This window comes from Phalacrocorax carbo, chromosome 4 (genome assembly GCF_963921805.1).
Source record: "Phalacrocorax carbo chromosome 4, bPhaCar2.1, whole genome shotgun sequence".
Lineage (NCBI taxonomy): Eukaryota > Metazoa > Chordata > Aves > Suliformes > Phalacrocoracidae > Phalacrocorax > Phalacrocorax carbo.
In genome coordinates, this window is record NC_087516.1 from 18,083,159 (window position 1) to 18,108,615 (window position 25,457).

General features: G+C 36.9%; 1 protein-coding gene across 10 annotated transcripts in view; it reads right to left on the reverse strand.

Annotated features, from left to right (window-relative positions):
- LCORL (ligand dependent nuclear receptor corepressor like) overlaps nt 1–25,457 on the reverse strand; it is an 85,743-nt gene that overhangs the window by 38,448 nt on the left and 21,838 nt on the right. For 9 of the 10 annotated variants that reach the window (XM_064449210.1, XM_064449216.1, XM_064449213.1 and 6 more), the window contains exons 2-5: nt 18,188–18,253; nt 11,364–11,443; nt 10,993–11,122; nt 1,738–1,992 (exon numbers count right to left, since the gene is read on the reverse strand). In XM_064449210.1, the coding sequence (XP_064305280.1) occupies nt 1,738–1,992; nt 10,993–11,122; nt 11,364–11,443; nt 18,188–18,253 (531 nt within the window). Of the gene's footprint in view, nt 1–385; nt 617–1,737; nt 1,993–10,992; nt 11,123–11,363; nt 11,444–18,187; nt 18,254–25,457 lie in introns of those variants that run through there. The other variant, XM_064449218.1, reaches the window with a different exon arrangement.

Below are 25,457 nucleotides of genomic sequence, written 5' to 3' on the forward strand. Positions count from 1 at the left end.
TATACAAGTTTTACATAGTAAGCCATGTATGCTGAGCAACTATTTTAGTCTCAGATGTTTTGCTGAAGACACACAACTAAACTTGCTGTTTACTCCCATTAAGAAAAATTAAAATTATATTAAAAAGATTTAAATACCTCATTTTCTCAATACTTTTTCTTGGACAAAAGATCAATGAATTTTCAAATAGCTGAAGGTAGCAGCAGAACTTTCTTCCTGACCCTGCCCATTCACCCTCTGCCTTCCCTTTCATTCCTCAAAGATTGACCTGAGCTCAGCCAGGAGCAGAACCTGTCTTTGGGGACTTTGCTCCCTCATGGCCATTTTAAGCTAGTTATTCTTTACAACCAGCTGTTATAAGTAAGCAAGCAACAGGCTATAGGGCTGATACCAGGAAAGTACTTTTTATTGCCCTTGCAAACAACACGTGCTTCAACCTGGCCAATTTTAAATCTCTAAAATCTGTAATTCATCAATAGCAGAGGTGTGTCAAAGCACACCAGATACTTTTTCAGGATCTAATCTGCACAAGGTATTCACTAAATCCAGGCATGAACTGGTTTCCAGTGCCCATGCAGAATAAGAGCAGGAATTCCATGATTTCTTAATGCTTCTGCTGTCAAAGAGAAAGGATGCTTGAAATAGGAATAGTCATGTTTAGCAAGGTATACCCATGTCAGAGCTCCCCCACCAAGGATGTGTCATCTAATTAAAGACTGTATCATTAAGCACACACATACAAGATCTGCTTTCATTCTAACCAATGTATATATTTTTTAAAAAACTTAATTCTGCAGTTCTACCTTTTTTTACATTTTTAGTATGGTACGTGACATACAAGTAAACTTTTCCCTTTGGTATTACTGGATTAACATGCACCCCCAAATCTGTAGAAGGCAAAAACCTGCTTTTGCCACTACTTTTAGTTGCACATAAGTCACAGCCCTTCCTGAAGATTGCTGCTAATCCAAATCAAGTTCAAAGTCCAAACTGCTATTGTGCTTTGATTGTTATCAGTTTTGGATAGCGATATTCCTTGAGCAAAGAAATTATTTCCTTTTTGTAAATGATGACAAGACAGACTATTTTTCTTTTTCTAGCTTTACTCTCAATTAAGAAAGTTGCACTGATCTCTAACGATTAAGGCATGAAGTATGGAAACTTCCTCCCAAATTAATCTTCTCTTTCCATCATTCTGACCAGCCTGTATTTAAAGAATCGAAGTGTCCAAGGGCTGACACAGACAGAATGACCTTTGCTCTCTGAAATTCCAGTGTCTTTCTTTTCTCAGAAGGCTTAACAGCCATTTCCTCAACAAAATCCTGAACCACTGTTAGCTGTGACAGCCACAGGTGAGCTGACTTAGATTCAGTATTCTAAAGCTGAGAAGTTCCAATGCCACTTATTTAATGCAGGCACTCAAATTAGAATATTTATCTGCTAACACACAATATAAAGTGTGCTGTTTGTTTTGGGATTTTTTTGTTGTTTGTGTTTTTCCCCCATTCTCTTATAACAGTGTTTAAAGGAAAATAGGAGTTTTCTTTAAGTTGATGCAATGCCCACCCTCCTTCAATCTTATTTTAATCCCACAGGATTTTTTTTTCTATGTGTACTGATTACTGCTTTGGACAGACAAAACATATAGATAGTTGTCAGACATTTATTTTAAGGGAATAAGATGTAATAAGGTAATAAATGACAGCAAAACAAAGATAAGCAGATACAGAAATTTACCTTGCTGAGTATTCTGTTCTTGAGTTCGATTCACAGTGAGGTCTAGAGGGCTATCCTGTTCTTCCTGAAGGGAGTTTTCAGTTTGGTTCATTTGGATACTTTTACATATCAGACTTGGTTCAAACGATGAACCATTTCTGTTCTCTTGAATTTTGCTACTTTTTGAAATGTACTCAATCGCAAACTGACGGATCATTTTTTTCATTAATTCCTGAGCAACTAGGGGAATGTTAGGATCACAGTTCTGAGGAAGATCTAGGAACAAAAAAGAAACAACACAGCAACAAATGTATTAAAAACCAAACTTAATTACTTGTCTTTAAAGAAATACTTCCTATAAGCAAAATAAATGTGTGTAATAAGTACATGTGTAATGAACACTAAATCAGATATCTAGTAAGTTGTTCTTATGAGCATTCCTAACTGGAGGTCACTTGGAAGAACACATTTAGCACACATCAGCAATTTTTAACCTATGCCTCTGTCATAGCATGCAAGTAAAACTATGTGGGTAGATAAATAATGCAAGTATGGGAGTCAGAATCTGTATGTACTGTTGGTGAATTTTCATTTGTAGACTGTTCATTTTCAGTTTTGAAAATAAAGGATTTTGAATAAAACCAGTTACTGTCAAAGAACAATTACAACAACAATAATTTTAGAAGTGTAGTTTTATAGATTAGTCTTTCATAACATAGGACAGTTGTACTTTTGAGGAGATGATCAAAGGGGGGGAAATAATTTGTTTCATGTATGTATTGGATTATAATCTCCATTGTAGATTCAGGACTGCAATATCAAAACTGATATGACACTACTTGAAAAGACCCATAGAAATTGTAGTAATACAAAATTGTTAAATTTTATTGTAAAATCTTACAGGATTTTCAGGACATTTCCAGGATATTTTTGAAGTGCTACCAATAAAAACATTGGGAGAAAACCTTTATTTCCTATTCTACATGTCCTATTTCTTGTCTGTGTATGTAACAGTCCCATGGAGAGAAGCGTTTCATTTTAAAAACAGAAATATAATAAAAAGGATTAAACATCAGATATCTGACTTTATTTTAACATTGTGTTAGCTAGAGTTAAACCTCTTATTAACAAGCATAGCTGAAACTACATTTGTGAACCACTGAAAAAAGAATTCCAATATAAAGTACCAGAAAGATCAAAATAAAGATATGTAACTTAGCATAAATAACAATGTAATTAAGAAACTCACTTAAAGTAAGCTCTGTTACTTATCAATGCAATACTGCATTGATGACTGCAATACTTCATTTCACAAGACAACAACAATTGCCCATACTCAAAAGATCTTTGTTCTTCCTTAAAGTGGCAGCAGTAGTTACTCATTTCACTATCCCACTCTTCCTTTGCTCCTTCAACTCTACACACACAAAACAGAAATATTCTTTTCAATGTTTTTACCACTGCCTATGCTTGGGTTCATAGGTAATGACTGAAACAGATTTCATCAAGAAGGGACAGGGATTTAAAGACTGAAAGTAAGTGTGAATGTGATACAGAAGAATTAGCTTTTAAGTCAGCCTTGATTGCCTGAAAGAAATGCCCAAGGACATGGTGGCAGTTACTGGGATACTTAAATTAGTCTGAAACAGATAAGACAGACAATAAATTGCTTTTTGCTTTCATGGAAGTGGAGAAACTGAAAGGACTGGATCAGATAGATGTTTGCGTGCAAAGTGTAAATTTCCTAATAGGTAGCCTGGGGGATTACACAGCATATTTGCGCAAGCCAGTGCAGCTTTATCCATCTACTATCGGGAGAGTGACCACTGAGACAGATCAAAGAATGCTACTCAAGTTTAGAAATAAATGCATAGATTTTTGTTTGTTTCAGGTTTATTCAAAATATATTCCATTTTAGGAATTAATTTTCAGAGTATTGCAAGGAATTACAAATACGCACATATGCAGTCTGCAGTCTAAAGCGTACGAGGAGGCAGCTGACTGTTCAGATGCTTCTTGTCAGTGCCTTTTTGTTGGCCTTTCAGTAACGCTTTATTAGAAAAGGTAGAACTCCAACATTTTCAAAGACTGAGTATATGCTAGACATTTTGGCTTCAAGAGACCTTATCCAAGGCATGACAAAACAAGTCTGCTTATAGTTGAAGCACTATCTTCTGACAATCTTTCAACCAGATCTCTACCAAAACTTCTAAAATTGATACGAGTTTCTAGAGGAGAGGTATGAGGTGAAATTCTAAATGATGGAGGGCATGTACAAAGAAAAAGATCTCTCCAGATCATGTAACACCCAGGCACAGGTATTCTTTGTTTATTGTTATTTTCGAATTCCAAAATAATAAATCCAATAAGTGTTCAGCTGGAATTTTAAAATCCTAGAGACACACTTACAAGGACAGAAAAAAGTCATCAAAAAGATATTGAAGCAGTAAGGCAACAGGTGTAAACACATTAATGTATATGCAAAACGTAACAAGGGAAATTAAGAGTTGGAATTGAAAAATTGAATTATCTAGGAAAAAAGTGTCTGCATGATGGCAATCTTAGCTCTAGACAACAAAAACTACTGATCAATAGCTTAGCTTAAAAAAAAACCACACTCACTCAAATGTAAGCAAACAAAAATCTGACAGCCAGCAATCAAGAAACTCACACAAAATGAAATATACGAATCATCATCAACATGGATTAGTCTACCAGATATCTGGTCTGGAACAACCGTGCTTAGAGTAATTCATTTGTTGCATGCACCCAAGAAAAACGTCGAAGATTTTTGGAAAAGAGATAATCATTGGTGCAAATGGGAAAGATAGTTATTTTACATCCTAGTATGATCTTTACCTTTAAAAAGCAAAAGATCATACAGCACAGAGACAGCTGCCATTAGCTGGAAAACATAATAGGCTGGAATAAATTTCTGCTTATTAATCACCATCCCCAGCATCAATTATAACAACACTGCAAGACAAAACTCACTCAGAACTGCCAAGTCTCTATTGCCTTTCCTTTCCATTCTAGACTCTTCACACTGGTAATATCCAAGCATGAATTGCTTTTAGACACTTGGAGAGAAGCCCACTTTTCCATTAGGAGCCAAGTCATCTTTTGGCTTGGTTGAAACAAAAAAGGATTGTTTGGGGTTGTTTTTTTTTCTCTTATGATATTTTCTTTAGCATTAGGGGTTCCCCCCCGAGTAATTTCCAAATACTCTCTATGGAAGAATCAATGCAGCAAAATTTCTCATATATTCAACTACTACAGCTACTGGCAGTTTACAGGTGGTTTGTGGTGGTGGTTTTTTTTTGTTTGTTTTGTAAGTAATTGACTCCAAAAATGTAATAATGGGGGGGTAGGGAAAAATCCCAGACAGAATCTCACAGCATATAATCTGGAAGATATGCTCCAGGGGTGCATCTAAAGTGCTCTTACTGCTAATGCATATCCAATCTACTGGGCTAAACCACAGTTAGTCCTCAGAGTAGCCAGAAATGCAAATAGTGTCACACTCACATCATCAGTATCGTATGTTCTATTGTGGAAGTCATTAAATTGTCATTCATGTTGCGAAGACCTTGGGAGGCCTCTAGTAATATTGCCTGCTCAAAGCAGGGTCAACTCTAAGATCAAATCAGGTTGCTCTGGGTTTTATCCAGTTTGATCTTGAATACTTCTATGGATGGAGACTATATAACTTCTCTGGGTAACTTGTTCCACTGCTTGCCTGTCCTAATTTCTTCCTTACATAAAAAAGAACCTCTCATTGCAATTTGTCTGTAACTTTCCATTGTCCTGCTATGCACTATTGTAAAGAATTTGACCCCATCTTCTCAGTAACCTCTGCAGAGATGCTGGAAAGCTGCTCTTGATCCTTTCCTATTAATACTGCTTTGCTTCCTAATACAGAATGAAGCTGTGGGTGTGTAACTTGCATTATGAGGAAGAAATAATTTAGAGTATTTTGAAGGTGGAAATAATTTCCCACAGCTCTCCAAATGATATAAACAGAAATGAGAGAGATGTTAGATATTCAGAGGAAAGAAGAAAATATTATATGGTTTCATATACTGTTTTCTTTTTTACACACTGTAGATTTTTGAAAGAAAATAGACTTTTCAAGGGTAAATGCAACTTTTATATAATGTTTTCTCAACAGAATACTCTTGAGTCATCAGAACAGGATACACCCACTTGAAGCGTATTATATAAAGACTAATTACTTGCATTCAATGGCTGTAAGTCTGTATAATTACACAAATATGCAATGAAAATGTGTAGAGACCTGTAATTTTAATTCACAGTGGTAAAGTTTCACTACACGTGGGGAATTTGTAATTAGTCATATAAAAACTTTAAATGCAATTTAATGTATTTTGGGATAAGAAAAGTATTGGGTCTCTGAGCTTGGTATCACTAGCAAATATTTCTTAATAATTATCAGCAGATGGCACCAGATATACTTTGTATGACCCGAGAAGTTTTTATTTTAAGATGTTTTATTAGGGATCATGATTATAGCTACTTACAAAGTTTTAAATACACATGCCTATACCTGTTTAAACTTCTATTTTTCACATAGTTAATTTAAAACACAAGGCAGCTGTATCTACTCCATGGATCATATACATACTACTTCAAACCCAGAACGGTCTCTAAGGATCTGGAGTAAAAGGTAGTTCTGATGTTCCTCTAGTTTCTCTCAGATCACTGTTTACCTGATGTTATTAGGGTAAGAGAAGGATAAATGACACATTTGCATGCTATAATCCTGTGATTATATTGTGATATATACTACATAATCTGCTTGCAATTGTCGAGATTACAGTCAGAATGCAAGAGAAGTTAGTAATAAAGATGATGTGTAATTATGACTAATTGCAGTGATCTATTTTAATTAAAAGCTCACTATTTAGGATTAAGGCTTCCCCAGTTTATGTACTGCACCACCTTGAACCTATTCAAATCCATATCCTTAACTACTCTATACATTAACACTACCTGTGATCAATAGACTGCAATGCACAAAGTGACAACCAATTTTAACTGATAGTTTGGACTTAAACGTGTTCGGCAGGACAATGGACAAGGAGTTAAAAGCTCCCAAAATAATGTTCCACAGTAGTATTCTATTTCTTGAAAAACAGTATTTTTTCCTTAAAAAGTCAAAATAGTGACTTAATGTCTTTTCTGATACAATACCAAAAGGCAGTGGAGATCAGCAGGGAATCACAACCTCCCTTAACCCTACAATCCTGTTGTGTGAGTAGCAGAACTAAGAACACCTAGTTGCTTATCAGCACATTTCCTGTATTTACTCCCGCTCTCCCCTTTTCACAGAAAGGCCATGTTTTCTAGAATGTCCCCACTCAACAACAAACCTGCCTCAGCAACATTCTTAGCTCTACCCTTAAACTTGTCCAGCCCACTGTCTGATCACCAGCAAGTTAAAAACAGAATACAGCAATATATTCTGAGCCATGTATCATGATTAGTTAACTTGACTGAAGGAATAGGGGCAAGTTCACTCTAGTTTTGTGTTCTTGCAAACATTCAATGTTTTTCCTTCCTCTACTCAGATGGTAATTTTCATTACTCTATATACAGTCGTGTCTCTAAGGAGTTTCTTAAACATAGTTGAAAATGACCAGGAAATTCAGATTCAGTGAAGAGAGTAACACTGGCAACACAAAAAGTATGTTTTACTTCTTCAAGAAAGCAGCTGAAATCCTGCTAAGCATTCTTTCCTTATGAACTTGAGGAAGAGAGATAGCAAGGATATCATGCAAGGTTACTGCACAAGCCATGACAGAATTCTCAGTTCTTACAGAAAACCTCTCAGATTTTGAAAGGATAAATTAGATTTCTTAAAATTATTAAGAAAAAGGAAATCCAGGTATTCGATCAAGTAGTGTGTACATCTCAAAACTATACCTCAGAAAGTAACACTTTTTTGTAGTCCGAAATTATGTGTACAAGATAACATTTTCATAGGTTTGCCAAATTATATGTGCATGGTCCAAGAAACATAACCAGCTTGTAATATCTATGTATCTCTGAGATAGAACTAAGCAAAGAACAGGAGAACTCTGAGAGTTAAATGCAGGCATACAGTATTGTGCAAGAAAGCCATAGTTCTGAATGGGAATATTTTAGAATATGAGACAGATACCTAGAACCAAGGAAGAACTTCAAAAAGCTTACAGGGAAATTATTCTGGCATGGAAAACATGGCATTGAAGATACTTGACCGAGCTGCCCAGAGAATCTGGAAAGATTCAAGTCATCCTGACCATTTTCTCCCTTTAATTTTGTGCCTCGTTTCCTTAATTTCTACAAAAGCTTTTCAGGTTTCTATCTTCTGGTGGATCATGTCCTGAAGATAGAACCTGATTCATAACCGTGAATGTATTTAAGTGGCCTTTTTTTTGTTTTTATTTAAAGAGGTCACATTAATATGGCATGGGAAAAAAAGCTTCCAAGAACATAGAATGTGGATCACTAGAAACCCAGAAAATTAATAATCTGTTATGAAAGTGTCTGATCAAGCTCTTAAACAACAATGGTTCTGCCATGTAATAAGGATCACATATGTCACATTTGATAATATCGTTAAGACAGACTAATATGTATTTTTTTAAAGCACATAATGTTTTTTCCTCGTAACTGCCTCTAACAAAATAAAATTGACGTACTTTAACGTTGTGTAAGTGGAATGGTATCACAGTCTACTCTGCTTACAACACCAAATGGTTAAAGAGAGATATACTTCGGAAGAAGGCATCTGGGTTGCAGACATTTTAATAGAAACAATGTTTGATGACAAAAATTACTTTGGATTTACTGAGGCATCCACTGAGGACAGGACTTTCCCGCAACCAACTACCTACCAAACTGGTCTTTCACTAACACATAGTGAAGACAGGTCCCTAACAGGAAGACTTTGTTATTTATAGCTTCTCAAGAGTTTGCCCATCTTGGCAGTAATTCTATCATCCTCTTAAAAGGATGAGATTCTACAGACAAATCCTCATAGATGTATGAATGCCTGAAGGTTGTATGCTGTAGGCAATATCACATGACTGCATGTTTCAAGGTCTTCTGAACTAGTTTCTTGACATCAAAAAAAACCAAACCCAAAAAACAGTCCACAAATTAAAACACCCAGCCATATACCTAACTTGTTCTAAAATAAAACAATAATGAGACCAATGAACACAACTCTCAAATTTGCTCACTAGTCTTAGAAGTCGTTCACAGAGGTCCTAAATGAAACTCTGCTAGTTATGATAGGCAGGGACAGTATATGATCCTGATTTTGCAATCAAAATAAGTGAAACAAGTGTTATTTCCATTTTAAAGGCAGCCAACCAAGAATTCTACATTTTTTCTGACAATGAAAGGGCATCTGTTTTAGTACCAGGTGTAAGAGCTGTTCCTCAGCTAAACAATTACTTGAAGTTTTTTTATTCCTTTTTTCCTAATCTGATAACTGATCTCAAAAACCAACAAAAATTCAGAAAGCAGACTTGGGATTTTCATAGTTAAAAACCTCTTCATCTTCCTCCTACAAAGCCAAGACAATTACTTAAATGACTCAAATTGGTTTCACATGCCCTTTGCAGATACAAACATTTATTTCCCTTTCACTTCCCATAATTTAAACAACTTAAGAGACTTTGCTGGAACTTGAACTGAAGCAATATTCTTAGAGAACTCTTCAGCTAAGTACCTCTTACCCAAGAATACACAATTCCATCAGAGAATCACAAAAACAATTGGAAGAGACTTTGGTTTTGTTTTTCAATAGACAAAACCTTTTTAACCTAGCATTACTGATCTGGTAGATTAAAAAAAAATAAATCTAAGCAAGCTGCCAAAAGCCAAATCCTTTTTGTGACAAACTTCACAGAAGTCACTCCAGTAAGGTGAGGTCATGCCAAGTTTCAGTTCTCCCACAATAAAAGCTTCTCTCAAGGAGTATCAAAAGACAGCATCTCCAGTGGAAGCATTAAGCAGGCGAATGTCGGAAAACACTGTACAACAAGACCAAGAACAGATCTGAGGAAGTAGAAATTTGAAGGAATTGAATTACCTGCCTAGGGAGATGCCATGCAGCTGGGCCTGTGATGAAAATATAATAAAAATTTCAGAAGTAATGAGGTGGCAACTTCACTGGACATTTTATTTCGCATGGAAAATGGTTTTAAAGAAAGCCAAGGAATGAAGGTGGGCTCAAAATGCTGTTGCACTGAATTTAAAGTTCTTTAAAGCTCTAAGCAAGATGCAGGCTGAACAGACAGATGCCGCACAGAAAAAAATTCCAGCCACCCCAGGTTCAAGGGCACAGTAATCTCTTCCTGCTACAGCAAGGTAAGGGGGAGAAAATTAACTTTGTTTCTTTCTCTCACCTATGTGAAGGATTAGAACATGCCTGACTCTCTCTAATGCTGTGTTAGACAATAAGAGGGCTGTCACCCTAATTATACTCAGCTATTTTGATGTCCAAGTACACCTACTAAACAAAAAAAACTCCGTGAAAGTTGTAGTTACTGAGTAGAGCTGCATTCACATTCCTTACAGAAATTTAAGGAAGAAAAAGAGGGGGGGAGGGTTTGCTGCTGTTGACAGTGACTAGCTAAGTAATTTATATGAACCAAGCTGATTTGTCAGCCACTCACGTACTGCTATAACTTGCTGAGTGCCAAAAGAACAAGGATAGTCAAAGAATTAGTGAGTTATTAAATATTACATTTTGACAAGAAGTTTCAACTTTTGACTCTGATGTATTTGAAGTAACATATTTTGTGCAAGATTCCAGATCCCATGTTGTAATCTGTGAGACACATTCTCTCACCTTAAAATGGTCTTCAGGTTGAAAACTGGAAGTAAAAATTTAAGAACAGAAAATGTTTAAATACTTAAAATTCCAGAGAATGGCAACTGAAGTTGGCATGAAAACAAAGTAGGAGCTCATGTTTAAGAAAAAAATGACAATGAAACCAATAAAATACAGTGAACAGAAATTCGAGAGAATATCACACAGTGCAACATGACTAACATCAATGGCAAGTAGGAAGAGTAGTGCTTCATTTTGTGATTCAAGTAAGCAAAGAAAAAGATTAAGGAAAGCCAAAGGAATAAAGAAGGGGAACAACATTCAGTAGATAAATAAAAACTACTAATGAATAAAAAATCAACCCTGATTCATTTGATTCTTCTAGATTTGTGTCATCTCTTAATATTAAAACATGCTTTTATTACCTTTCTTTCGAAAGAGTGCATTTAGATAGTTTTCTGCTTGGCATTCAATCTTATCAGTGTTGGACTGTCCCTGAGATGACAGTTCCTCTGTAGGTGTTGACTGTGAAGAACCGATAACTGATGCACGATCCTAGAAGACATGAAGAGTGTAACATCTTTCAGAAGTTAGTCTACTGCTAGTACAATATACAATTATTCAGCTACTGAGTGAAAAAGAACTACTAAAAAAGATATTTACTATAAAGCCAAACCTCCTCACTCCCTCTCATAGCCAAACTATCTTGAGTCAAAATGCAGTATCAATTCCCTGATTCTTACTTTTACACAAAAAAATTGGGTGTTGGGGAGTCATGCTTGATGTTCATACTTACACTGACTGTTTCTTTGTGTAAATTACAAAAGGAACATTTCTCATCCATAGACCAGTCAGTTAGCTCTTCTGGCTCACAGTCTTAAAAAAAGAAAAAAAGCTAGATGTTTTAAACAAGTAAAAACTAATTTTGAGAACAAAATACACATCCTACAACTCTCTTAAATAAATTCCATCATAATCTAATGTGCATTTATTGGTACAATGTAGTCAGTAGTTAGTATTCAATTCTTCAGGTATTTCCAAAGTCTTGTCTGGCTCACATGGGTCAATTTTCAAATAACGGAGTGCACCTTTCAGCTGATTACCTATCACGATTACTGGAGGCATCTGAATACTGTAAATAAAGCTCTGAATTCCAGTCACTATTCCTTTTAATGAAAGTGTGCAAACCTGTAGTAAACTAAGCTATGAATTAAGATATGGACTCCACGCCACTTGAGCTACCTGTGTTGTACTTAAAATATTTTAATTGTTTTGATACCCTCACTATAGATAAACCAACACCCTATACTCACTTGTAGCACTTGATTTATTTAGGAAGCTTTAAAGTAACTTTATATGTTCTATCTAAAGATGCACTTTGATCTTGAGGACTTAAAACAGATCACCTATATCAAGTCCAGTCTTCTACTGAACTAGAAACACACCATCTATTTTATGTAAACAAGTTGCTAAGCTCCTTTTCACAAGTTAAGTTTTCTACCACATACTCTTCCTCATCCTGAACCACCAATTGCTTTAAAGCTTTTCCCAAACCAACAGTGCTAATAGTTAAAATCAACTTTCTAATTTGTTGTTTAAATTTACTCATGGAAAGTTACTCCAGTTTGCTTTTGTGGCAACATTTTTCTTATACCCACAAATAATAGCTGTTTAGGTACTTGGCACCTTGACTTATTTATAGAGAATACCACTGTCCCCCCCTTTATACTTCATTTTGGTAGACTAATCTAGTCCACCCAGTTTTTTCTTACAAGAGTCAACCCCATCATTTCTGCACCCTTCTCACTTGAACACATTTCCTGAACACAGGTGACCAAGATCTCAAGATGCTGCCTTTCTTTTACATTTACAGCAGACTTAAACTGCCATTAGTACTTTTCCTACAGCATCCTACTTGTGCATGAGTCTGTTGCAACTGCATCATTTTGGCAGGTGAATACAAATCTGATTAACACCAAGGTCCTCTCCATCCCATTCATTTCCAGCTCATGCGCTTACAACCTAAACAACTCCCTCCCCCCCCGCCATTACCAAATACATTTCCTCTTTTTTTCCATACCACTAAATTCTAATTACAGTTCTCTTGGGGTTCTTGAGAATATCTGTGTTCAATAACACCCTGTCGTTGACCGTGACTGGCTGCCAACCCCTACACAGTTGCTCTCTCACTTCCCCTCCTCAACAGGGCAGGGGAAAAAAATAAGGTAGAAAATCTGTGGGTCAGGATGAAGACAGGAAGATCACTTACCAGTTACTGTCACAGGCAAGCCAGACTCAACTTGGGGAAAGTTAATTTCATTTATTGCCAACAAAAATAGACTTGCATAATGAGAAAGGCCAAACTAAAACCACCTTACCAACCCTGCCTCCTGGGCTTCAACTTCATTTCTTCATTCCTGACTCTCTTACCTCCTTCCCCACGCCAAATGGTACAAGGAGGATGGTGAACAGGGCCTGTCCCCAGTTCAGAACAATTCTGCTCTGCCACTCCTTCCTCCTCACATTTTCCCCCTGCTCCAGCATGGCGTCCTTCCCACGGCTACAGGCCTTCATGAACTACTCCAGTGTGGGTCCTTCCCACAGCTGCAGCTATTCACAAACGGCTCTAGCATGTGTATTTTCCACAGGGCACAGTCCTTCAGGAACAGACTGCGCCACAGGCCCTGCCAGAAAACCTGCTCCTGTATGGGCTCCTCTCTATGGGCCGCAATTCCTGCAAGGAGCCTGCTCCAGCATGGGCTGGTCTGTGGGCTGTAGCTTTCTTCAGGGTATCTCCACCTGCTCCAGTATGGGGTCTTCCACAGGCTGCAGTGTGGATATCTGTTCCAACAGGGTCATCCATAGGCTGCAGGTTCTACCTGCTTCACCATGGTCCTCTCCATGGGTTGCAGGGGAATCTGCTCCAGTGCCCAGAGCACCTCCTCTTGCCCTCTTCCTTCTCTCACCTTCTTGCCTGCAGGACTGTTTTCCACTCTGCCCTCTCCCCCAGCCAACTGCTGAGCTTTTACTCTTTCTTAATTATCAGGGAGGCAGCACCAGAAAAAATGAAATGAATCTTATAAAAATGAGGCTCTTAAGCTGAGTGCAAACATAACCCAAATAACTCTGTATTATTATTTAAGTCTAGTTTACTCAGTTCTAAAATCCTAATTTAGAACACAATTCTGCATTAACATATTATATGCGTCTACAGATGCAAACCAGCAGTTTTGACAGGTTAGACAGCTGATGCTCAAAAACAAACATAGGATTTTTCTTGACTGGACAGTAACAAAAGACAGTTATTTTTGCTCAATTAATCTAGCTGTCCCAGTCTGTTAAAGCTATTCCTTTAATATGTCCACAGATTAAAAAAAACCCACTCTATTCTTTCCTAATGAATTCATGTTTTCGTAGTTTTCCTGGCAACCACAGTAAATCTACTTAAGAATACTGGGATTCTGTGCATTACTCCAAGACAGTTTTTTTTACTTTCAGAGAAATTCTTCTGCTCTGGAATCCTGAAATTCCACTGCAAAAAGCTTAACTAGAGAGTAATGCTTGTGTGTTGCCAAAAAAAAAGCCAACCTTGAGACAAATCAGCTCTACATAACACTAAATTTGTTCAAAGAAGAATACAACACAACACATAGCCAGCGAGCTAAGCAAAAAACTTAGCCACCAGATAGCAGATATACACCAGATTCAAATGCCAGGCATCCAGCAGTCTCAGGTCACCACCACAGGAAACATACTGAAACCAGTATTAGTTTTTAGCTACAGATACACAGGCATACTCCCAGAAAGATCAGAGGCATAGGTGGCGCTTTAAGCAGAAGACACTTTCTCTCAGCTGCATTCAATTTAGGATCATGACCATCTCCCCTCCTCATTTTATCTTGCTTGGGGTCAGATGATGAAAGATTTGCTGACAACCTAAAACACTAGCCAGCCCATGGCAAAAAGTTAAGACTGTAAAACACATTTTAATACTATGCATGGTACAGATTACTTCAAACCAGTGTCATTTAGTACAAAGCTGTTAAACTTATTTCCATTTTTTAATAAAATGGTGAACTTTGACAAAAAACTACCTTTTTTCATTTATTAAGCCATTCAAACCTTTGTTTCTCCAAACCATTTTTCTCAAGGAGTCCTGCTAAATTAAACAAATACAGACATTTCTAGTACTGAACAGATGTCACGTTTACCTCTTAAAACATGAAGCAGTCGTCTAGTAAATCTAAATGAGATAGCTTATAAATTCAACCCTTACTTTCCAGTATTGTCTGCATTATTACAATGTCCCAATGAACTTTCCAGCTCTTTGCCACAATTCTGAAAAAAATCATGCTCTTCCCTTTTATATGGCACTACTGCTTCTGCATGTACCTTAGAATACCTGATGTGTTTATCATATCCCTTCATCTTTTTTGATTTCATAAAAACTTGAATGATAGAGATTTGTGTTTCTAATATAGATTTTTTACTGCATTATTTTATATTCCAGAATAATGTAAGGAAAAATAAAACACACCCTCAAATAAACCTTTCATTCTGTATAAAGAGTTTTTTTCCTGGCAGAGAAAGAATGATAAGAGAGCTGCTTCTCTCCCACAAGACACTTTTTTCCCTGTCCATAGGAGGCTAGAGCCCCAGCACATAATCCCAAAAAAGAATACACACACACCAGATGATTCAAGGAAACGCTTTCTAACAGTTTAGCTAAATGTTCCTAAGTAGAATGTAAGGAATAACTACTTACACATGAATCTGCTTAGCTGAAAATGGGTATAAGCAAAGGATTAGAAAGCCCTAAGGATTCAATAGCACAAGATGCCTCCAGCTAGTTCAGAGCATGACCAAGGTCAGATGCCAAGATACAGAACTTGACACTTTTGCAACCAGAAGCTGTACTATCAAAGTAGTCAGGAAAAAAATATGGTGCTGAGTAACAGACGTGACAAGAACCACTTAAGCAAGCCCAAGGTAAGCCCTATATATACATCATATAAGAATTTCAAGATAATGAAAAAAATCCTACCATCTTCAGGTAACCGTCTATTGTTATGGATAGCTATTTTAGTTTAATTAGTTTGGCTTCTCAGCAAGATTATTTGAGGTTTACAGGAAATTTTCTTTGAAAAGTAAAAAGCTAGTAAAACTGAAGCGGTTCTTCTTACCATTTAAATTTGTCATTACAATTTAGTATTCTCTCAAGCAACTTGGAGAATACACTAATTTAATCTATAATCAAGTAATATTTCAAGACAGAACTAAGGAGGAAATATCAATTAACACACTTGTTACATTTTATGCTCGTTGTTTTTTTCAACATTGCAAACAATAGAGAAAACCACCAATGTAAATGAAATACATGCTGCTTAGCTACAATAGTGTTTTTTTCTGTTTTCTCACACGTTTCTGGATGAGAAAGCCATATAATTTCTTGAGGTTTGTTAAAGGAAACCTACACTCTTGCTAATGAGGCATAATGCTGCATGTTGACAGTATTGGTTCAGCAGTTATGACAAGATAAGTGGACACCTTGCAAGATGCAGTGATTTAGGCATGTCACTAAGTCTAAAAACTTGGGTTCTGATTCTGCCAACCATGTATTTTGTTAACTAAAGCAAAATATTTACTTTGTACCTTTGTTTCATTATCTGTAAAGTGAAAAGTGGTACTTAAATTATGACAGTGGAAAGATTTATAAAAATTTTTATTCAAGAACTCTATATTAATCTTTGTAACACAATTCAGACCTCAAATTAGAAATAGCCTTGCATCCTATAGTATAAGATCTTCCTCTAAACAGGATGATTGAAGTTACAGATATTGCATCAATAAAAATTAACCAAAAATAGTAAGGTAAGGTGGGCATCCCAACCTGGTACACCATCTCTTCTGCAGTTGCTCCAGAAGTAATATCAACCTTACAGATGTGTCAAACATGGAAACAGGCTTTAACTGTTGAAACAGTCAGGCATATTAACTTTTTTCTAATTTGCAAGAATGTCTGTCAGTAGTTTTAAACTTTATATTTTAGATAAACATGGATTTAATTTTCAGGACAAAGTCACTGGGACATCAACTACAAGCCATGGAAAAGCAGATCTTAAATAGGTTACACGATATCTTCAACAGCATGAGGCAAATAAGCTAAAACTTTTCCCACAAGACAGCTCAGTAACATGCAGGAACTCTAAAGGAGCAATATAACACCGTATTGTGTAATATCGGGATTCTTTTAACTGTAACATTTATATTCTGGTCATTACCTCAGTACTTTCTGCTTTCTTACACAAAAGAAAAAGTGCCCTGAATTTTCTTTCAAAATGTAAACCTCTTCATGCAAAAGAATAATAAAACTTTAATCACTGGTCAGCGTAAAGCCCAATAGTAGCAACCCACTGGAATTATAACCAAGAAGAAAAAGATACGGTACACTATTATAACAACACCCTGTTCCCTTTCAAAGCAATAGTGTGCTTGTTTATCAGGGCAGATGGGAGTACTACTCATGAACATAAGCTTTAACCCAAAGTCATGTTTCTTACATGTTTTTAAGTCTGACTAGTGACAAAAAAAATATTCTTAAAACATCAGTAAAGTAGTATTTCAAGTTCTCCCCCTTTCCCTTGAAAATATTGTTATGCATATGATACAGGACAAGGAACTTGCTCATTATGAAAAGGACAAAACCATAACCAAGTTAAGGCGATCATTCCAAATCTATTCTAAGCAAACATGAGTGGCAGGTACTGCCACTCTGCTTCATGTACTAGCAGTATGTAAGTCACATGCTTTACAAATTACACTATCAGATAATAAATTGTAAAGAAATGAAGTGGAACATTTTGAAGGTTTGGTAACAGAAGGAACATTTTTTTAAAGCCATGAAAATGAACTTCACAGAACACTGCTTTCAACACTTCAAAGCATTTTTGTGCTGGATTTTCTTCCTCTGCTTTTATTAAAGACAGTAAGTCATTTCATACTTAACTAACTAAAGACTCAGGTGTTACTGATGGTTATTCCAGCAAACCAAACCCATTTGGAATAGGCTAGGTCTTATAAGGGTAAAGGGAAAAAAAAAAAAACATATAATCTCCCCACACACATATACACGTACTTATACATAGATAATACATATATAAATAAAAAGCTTAATTTTATATATATATATAAAGATGTAAAAAAACCCCAAACAAAAATGCTTAAACTTTCTTGACCACTACAAGAAAACCAAGCTAGCATTCATTACCTTCCTTTTCCCAATTAGTGTTGATCGGAAGCTAGGCAACTTGTCTTCCCTTTCTAAAAGCTGTCCAAAAAACCAAAGTAGGATATGCAGTGTTCCAGAAAAGTAAATCTTTCTCATGACAGCTTCTCAGGACAGCTTAGCTAATCCAAAATTTCCCTGCATAGGAACAAAACCTAGGTACCATTTTACCTAGTTTTTGTCTATGCACAGTATTGACAAGAACATGATGAAATAAACTTAAGAAAAACAATTTAATATTTCCTTCATAGAATTCCATGTATACTTTAAACTACCTTTAACTAGAAGAGAAACTAATAAATTAAGGTCATTACACTAAAAGCTGGCTCATTTACCTTCAAATAAACTGAGGTCTCTTCGTAGCCTTGGTCCATAAAGCCCTTCTAAAATACTTTCAAAACCTGGAGACAAAAGAAACATTTAGAACAGTAAATCAAAAGTTTCTTAAAAGAAAAATTCAAGAACACTGGCAACAAGTACTCTCAAATTCTGAAAGCAATTAAAAAATTTGTTACATTTATCACACAAATATTTACTCCTTCCACTATACTACTATTCAACAGAATTAAAAGATAAAAATAAGGCAACTGCCATCTGCACACAATCAGCCTATTAAGCCATGCCCCAACAACCTCATTAGACTTAAAATAACTACCACAGAATCTTAAAGGTGGGAGGATTAGCCTCGTAGCTCTACACAAGTGAGGCAGTCTCTCACACCAAGAATTAGAATCATGGGGATGGGGAGGAAAAAGAAAGGAGGAAGCCTTCAAAATCAGAAGCTTCTTATTTATAATCACCTGAAATTACAGGATCTGAGTAGGTTAATATTTCTACAAATTAATAAAAAGCATATTTTGCTTCTGATACCATAACAGCTCTCTCTGTATCTATACAAAAACATTTTAAAATTGAGGATTAGATAAATCCAATTATTTTCCAGATTTACCAGCTAACCTGTTTAGGTATTTAGTAAAATCACATACTGCAACAAGGGAGAAGAGACACAGAGCAAACAAAATAATTTTAAAAAGAAACAAACAAAAACAATTCAACCAACCAAAAAACCCACCCAAATCCCAACCCACACTAAAACCCAACAAAAAAATCCAGAAAAAGATATGCATAACAACTGATGAAACACCATGAGAATCTACGTCATTGTTAATATAACAGAAGTTTTGTGCAATACAGAAACAGTTTCCAAGTGCCCCTTCTTTTCTCCTTCCAAGTAATAAGCTTATTTTCAACTAAGAGGATAATTCAAAGCACCATTTGAAGGTTCTCATTCTTTATACTCAAAACCGGCCTATATTAAAGATGTAGCTATTTTACAGCACTTTGCAAGGCTATTTTATCATTGCACCACTTAAAAGACACCAATATCTTGAAGAAACAACTAACTACCATCAACAAAGAACATTTAGAATAATGAAATTTGCTCATCAGCTGTGATGCCCTCTAAGATGATACAACATACTGCTCTCTAAAAATGCCATACACCTTTTGGTTTAGATTGTAGGTACTCTAGCACAGGAAGAACATGTACTGTATTTCAAGTAGCATGTCAAGTAATATATTAATCCTAACATAGACAAGAGAAGCTATCTTAACACATAGGTGTTCAGCTTGACAGGTTGCATTTTGTTAAATTTTACCTTTAATTTTTAAATTTTATAATCTTTATATAGATTATATTATTAAATTCAATTGATTATACTTGCTATAAATTTATGATTTGAGCTATAAACATTTATTTCTGTTTTAACTTTCCACTTTTCTTCGTAACAAATATAGCCCTATGTGAGAACACAAATTAAGTGACAAAACCACTGTCCTCTCACAAATATATACACGTGCACACTTTTTAAAGTCTAAAATAACCAGAAAGTAAAAATCCAAGGCCAAAGTATACACTAAAAATTACCTTAAAGCGTTATCCACTGACTCTTAGATTCAGTGTAATATAAATTCACATATTAGCATTGCACAAATTAGCAGTTCTGAAGAAGCCTGAAGTTAACATAGCAAGTCCCCAAACACAACAGGCTGGAAATATAAAACACATTGTGCAGTATTATGATCATTAACGTTATAAACTGCAAGCCAGTTTAGCTCAGCAGCTAGCCAGTACTTAGGTTCCTGCAAGTTATTGTCAGTGAGTAGAGACATGAATGGAGTGCAGTATTTCTTGGAGACAGTTGTACTTATTCTAAAAGAACAAACACTAACTCCCATTTCTTAGCACTCTGTAAATCAAACAACAGGAAGCTTATTTACCATTCCAGTCCCCACCCAAAACCTCCTTGTTTTTTGGGCACCAGCCTTCTCCCCATCCCCCTCACACCAGGTGCGGAGGGTGTTACTTGCTTCTGCCTTTACTTTTGTACTTACACATATCTGCTTGCCCTACTGCCTGCTCCTGCCTATGCAAAAACATGAGCACAGAAAAGACAGCTCTGCCAAACAGCAGTTTGTTAAAGAATACAATTTCCAAACACCTTCTGTACAGCTCGTATTAGAGACAGCACTGTGGATTAAAGACTGTGGATTTTTGTGCCCTGAGCAAAGGGCACACCAACCTACTGCTCTGGTAGTTCAAACTCAGTTCCATCCCACCCATGCAAAGCAACACTTCTCTTAACAAGTCCTCCCAGAACTTCCCCATGGAGCCACAATTTAAACTCACTCAGTGGGATCATTTATTTCCTCACCTTTGTGTACTGGATCCTTTCCTTCCAAAAGAAAGTTTACCCATACAACCTAATAACAGAGACAAAATCTTTTTCCAGCCCTTATTCTAAAGTTCTCCCACAAAAGATGTGGGCCTCCTCCACTTTGTGCTTTTCAGCAGTATGGATACAACTTTAATTTACCCTGAACAGGAGGATACATCTTAGCTTTTAATATAGCTACTGATGAATATGTGCTGGCACTGTTTCATAAAATGTAACCACCTGACACAGGCATTTCAGTAAGCCTTTGTTTTACTTCATGAGCCAATATGCATAAGCAGTTGGTAGTAGTTTTGGAACTCCTCAGAACCTGAAAAGCCTACAGATATCAGTCAGAAATATAGAATCATAGAATAGTTTGGGTTGGAAGGGACTTTTAAAGATCATCTAGACCACACCCCTGCAATGAGCAGGGACAAATATACTTTGCTTCTGCCTCTTGTGATTCACCAATAAAAAAGTTTGCTCTAGTTTTACAGAATTTTTTGTGTCTTAGTGGCTGATTGCCTCGATTCCTAACTACCTTTCAAAACTACTGTTACTTGAGCCCTCACACTTTCTATGTCCAAACTGAAAAGAAACATCATTGGCTCTATTAACTCGCAGTTCCCTGGTCTGTCAAACTTGCTTTACTGCTAATAAACTACTACTTTTACTTATTTGTCTTACTTCTTGTATCTTCATGTAAAAGGAGTATTAGCTTTCTTCATTACCCAACACCCTTTACTATCCAAGTCAGGTTCCTTCAACAGTCTTCATAAGCAGAAATTTATGATACAGCTAGTCTCTTACTACAGGTAAGACTTTCCAGAGTTTGCTTTTCTGAACCAAGTTGTGAACAATTCTTTTCCCTACATTAACTCTTCCCCCACCCCATGACCACCCTCTACCAAATCCATTGCTCTCCTCACTCAGGGCTAGGATGAGGACTCCCAGGACAAGGGAGGCTGGAAGTTGTGACCTCCAACAACAGGAAGGGGGTCTCTTTTCATCAGTAGCTATTCAGGTGCTGAAAAGGCAAAGTGCAGGAAAGAGGTGTGGAAGAACAAGTTCTGTCAGGTTTGGCATCTAAGCCTGATCCATGGGTCACAGCAATGCCACTAAATGGAAGCAATGGGTGACAGTAATTGCAGACTCCCAGGGGGATGAAGGCTTCTGCACAGCAGCCAGACTGGCTGTCTTAAAAGCTCTGCTGCTTACTTGTGGTCCAAACCTGGGATGCTGCAGAGAAAGTCTTATGGTGCATCTGGCCACTGCAATATTACCATTTGTTGTCCATCCATGTGGCCACCACAAGACTGCCCAAGGAGGCCTTCAGCAGATAAAAGCTAACTACAGGAGTCCAGGGACAATGGTGAATGACACCAGAGCCCAGGTGTTGACCTGGGGAAAGACTTTGGCAGAGGCAAACACATGCTGTGGATCAACATCTGACTACACAGCCGCAGGCAGGACCTCAGCTTTTCATGTATTGAGATCCTCTGAGAAAAAGAGTTCTTGAGAGAGAGTGGATCCATCTGATAATGCAAATCATCATTGCCAACAAGCTTGCCTCATAAGGAGGGCTTCAGGCTAGGTTTGCCAGGGAAGTGGAGATCAAAGCCTAGAAAGTAGGAGAATGGCAAAGAGGGTAAATGCACAGGACAGCAGAACAGTGGGAATCTTGCAGCACCCCTGAATAAGCGGCATAAGCAGGAACACATCTAAGTAGCTGTATATGAACGCATTCAAGCACAGGAAGCAAGCACACAGGATTACCAATCAGGACATAACAACCTTACTGGGAGTACACAGTATGGTGAGATAGTTCACAGAACTGGAGAGCGGCAGTGGATAGATACTGGCTTTTAAGAAAGGAGAAGCAAGAAAGTAAAGAAGGACAGTGCTTACACTTTATGTAAAGAACTTCAACAACTGGAGCTTTAGTGTGGAACTGCCTACAGGACAGCTGAAAATCCATGGGCCAGGATTCAGCCAGGGGAACATCATGGGGAACATCTGTTACAGACTGCCCAATCAAGGGTAAGTAGATGACACCTTCAAAAAAAAGAAGGAAAAACACTGAACCATCACAAGCCTTAGCTCTCATGAAAAATATCAATTACCCTGACATCCAATGGAAACGCAACGTGGTAGCACACAAGCAACCCAAGAGGTTTCTACTGTGCTTGAAGGACAAGCCTGACTGAGGTGGTGGACAAGCTCAATAGGGGAGGCAATCTGCTAGACCTGCTACTCATTATTAATGAAGAGCTGATCAGTGATGTGACAGTTGACAGTGGTCTTGGCCACAGCAGCCATGAGATGCAATTTAAGATCCCAAGGGAAGTGAGGAACTTGAGTAGTTGAATAATGGCCCTGGGCTTGGCAGTCACTGATTTACATCCCTCCCCCAGGACTACAGGGGAAGAGCAATGAAGCTAAAAGTAGGACTGCTGTACTGTCTTGTCTAAACCAGAAGTCCTAAACAGGCCAAGGGCCTATGGCAAGGATTTTAGTGTGCTATCCTATTAACTCTTTATAAAAAGTCAAAAGCTGGAAAGGTAAGAGTAATTACCACTATTGAGAAAATCTGAACACTTTGTGAACTATTTCTAGTATATTATTTAAGCGTCTCTACAAGTTGACTCAGAATTAAGAGTATTAAGACAGGACTATTAAATCCAGAGTAAGTCTTTAGACTGCCTTCAACTTTTAAGTAGTTTTCTTGAAGAGAAACTACCCTTCAAGTGCTCATAGAACTTTATGATTTGTTTTCTGTAATGTTTTATCACTGTAAACCACTTAGTGCCTGTCACATCTTAAAAGCTTATCTGTGTTAGAAAGTGTATGCTGCCAAGTATGAACAGTACAGGCTGTAAAATTCTTTGTTATGAATAAAACAGAATAATGATTAAATGGATACATTCCATGGAAGCTTCCCGGGTTGTGCACCTTATACAGACTTACAGAGGTATTCAAGGAACGCACAAGTACTCTTCCTCACTGCATGACCAAATACAGCCATTTTTTCATCTACTCTTTAGCAATAGTGTGGCTACGTGCTATGAAGGTCTCTTCCGCCCAGAAACTAGCAAATAGCTAAGCTGTACCTGTCACAGCGGAAGCTATCCATAGACTAGACTATGTTGCACTGAGTCTAGCAGAAATCACAAGGTACAAACTTCAAATTTTCAATACAGGTTTGGCCTAGGTTAACTTTGGACAGATGTAATTGAACAACTGTACAATACAAATTGAGGTCAAACAAGTTTAGTTATACAATGGCTATCGTTTTTCCCAAAGTTGTATCTTCGTAACATTTCTGAGAGGAAATACTTATTTTAGCCTCACATTTGGCCCCAATTCAATACGTTCTCAAATCGTCCCTTTCCTCCTTCCCTCTCTACATCCTCTAGGTGATCAGAACAGAGACTGCAAGTATGTTTTCAACAAATTTGTTTGAATGACTCAGACTATGTCTTAAGAGAACAGCCAAAACAAAATAAATATAACGTAATAAATGGAAGCTGACATTTGAGTACTACTTTCAAGTGTACCACTTGGTGGTGCAGATAGGAGAGGTAGTTAGAGTTGGCAAAGTACAGTAATATATGTGCAGGTTATACTAATATGTTTTTGATAGGTTTTGTACACTCTGCATCATACTAATTTCTTGATTTCCCTGGTCTTGTATATGGCCATATTAACTCCAGTATTTGTATCTCCTTTTCAAAAGAAAGTCCATTTCATAAAAGCAGATATATTTCCATTCACCCTTGACTCTTCATTCCTTCACACACAGTCTTTTTTTCCCCCCTCTCCATTTATATGTTTCTGTTTCCTAAGTAATGCAATTCTAGGGCTTTAGCTATAAGGCTGGGTTGGTTTTTTTTATTAGTAATCGTATTTGAGACATTTACTAAAATTGAATCCTTCTTAGTTTAAAAGGATGCTCTTTCACTCAGTACTAGAACATAACAGTACTAAAACTCAAGGAGGGGCCTAACCAGATTTAGGCAAACTATAATAATTACAGTTGATGCAGGGGTATATTGAGGTACTTGCCTAGTCACTTGTAACAGGATAACTGAAAATCCATGTAACCAGCTACCACTCTGTAGCCACCAAGTTTAAAAAAAAAAATATTGGTGAAGGAAAACCCTAAAGTTCAAATTCTCATCACACCAATGACCTCACAAAAAGCCACCTAGAAAACGCTTCACTTATACCTTCCTAAACTGGAAAAAGCTGCAGCAGATCAGAGGAAGGGGGGAGCAAGTAGGAGCAGATGAACTGATAAAAAGCTTTCAAGAAGAATATTTCTAAATAAATTTACTTTTTGGTTTGATATTTTTCCAAGCCATAAAGACAGTTTCATTCATATCACTGCATGCATACCAGGAATGGTAGATGAATGTTCCTTATGCAGATAGACAAAATTTAAATGGAAGAGGGAAATACTTAACAGTACTGCTCACCTGATTCATATTTACTGCTCTGCTTTTCATCTGAATGCCAAAAGGTTACCCATTAGAAGAGATCATATTGTTGCGTCTATGTGTTAAGGAATTTGGAAGAATACCAGGTGCATGCAGACTAAGCAAATTAAGTTCTTTTTCTGTTCTTCAGCATATCCTCAGTTAGGCATAGGATAGAACTGCTGCACACTACTCTGAAGGACAGGGCACACATGCTTATTTTTACTACAATGAAATGAGACTTTTAGCTTAAAGCACTACAGGCTCTGAAGGCACCGCAGGGAGAAAAGGATCTTGAGGCTTTTTAAAAACACACCTTTATTAACGCACCTAACAAAGTTAGCAGAATCATATGTTGGAATCTTCATAACTTCCCTGTGCATAAAAATTAACTTATCACAGGAATTTCT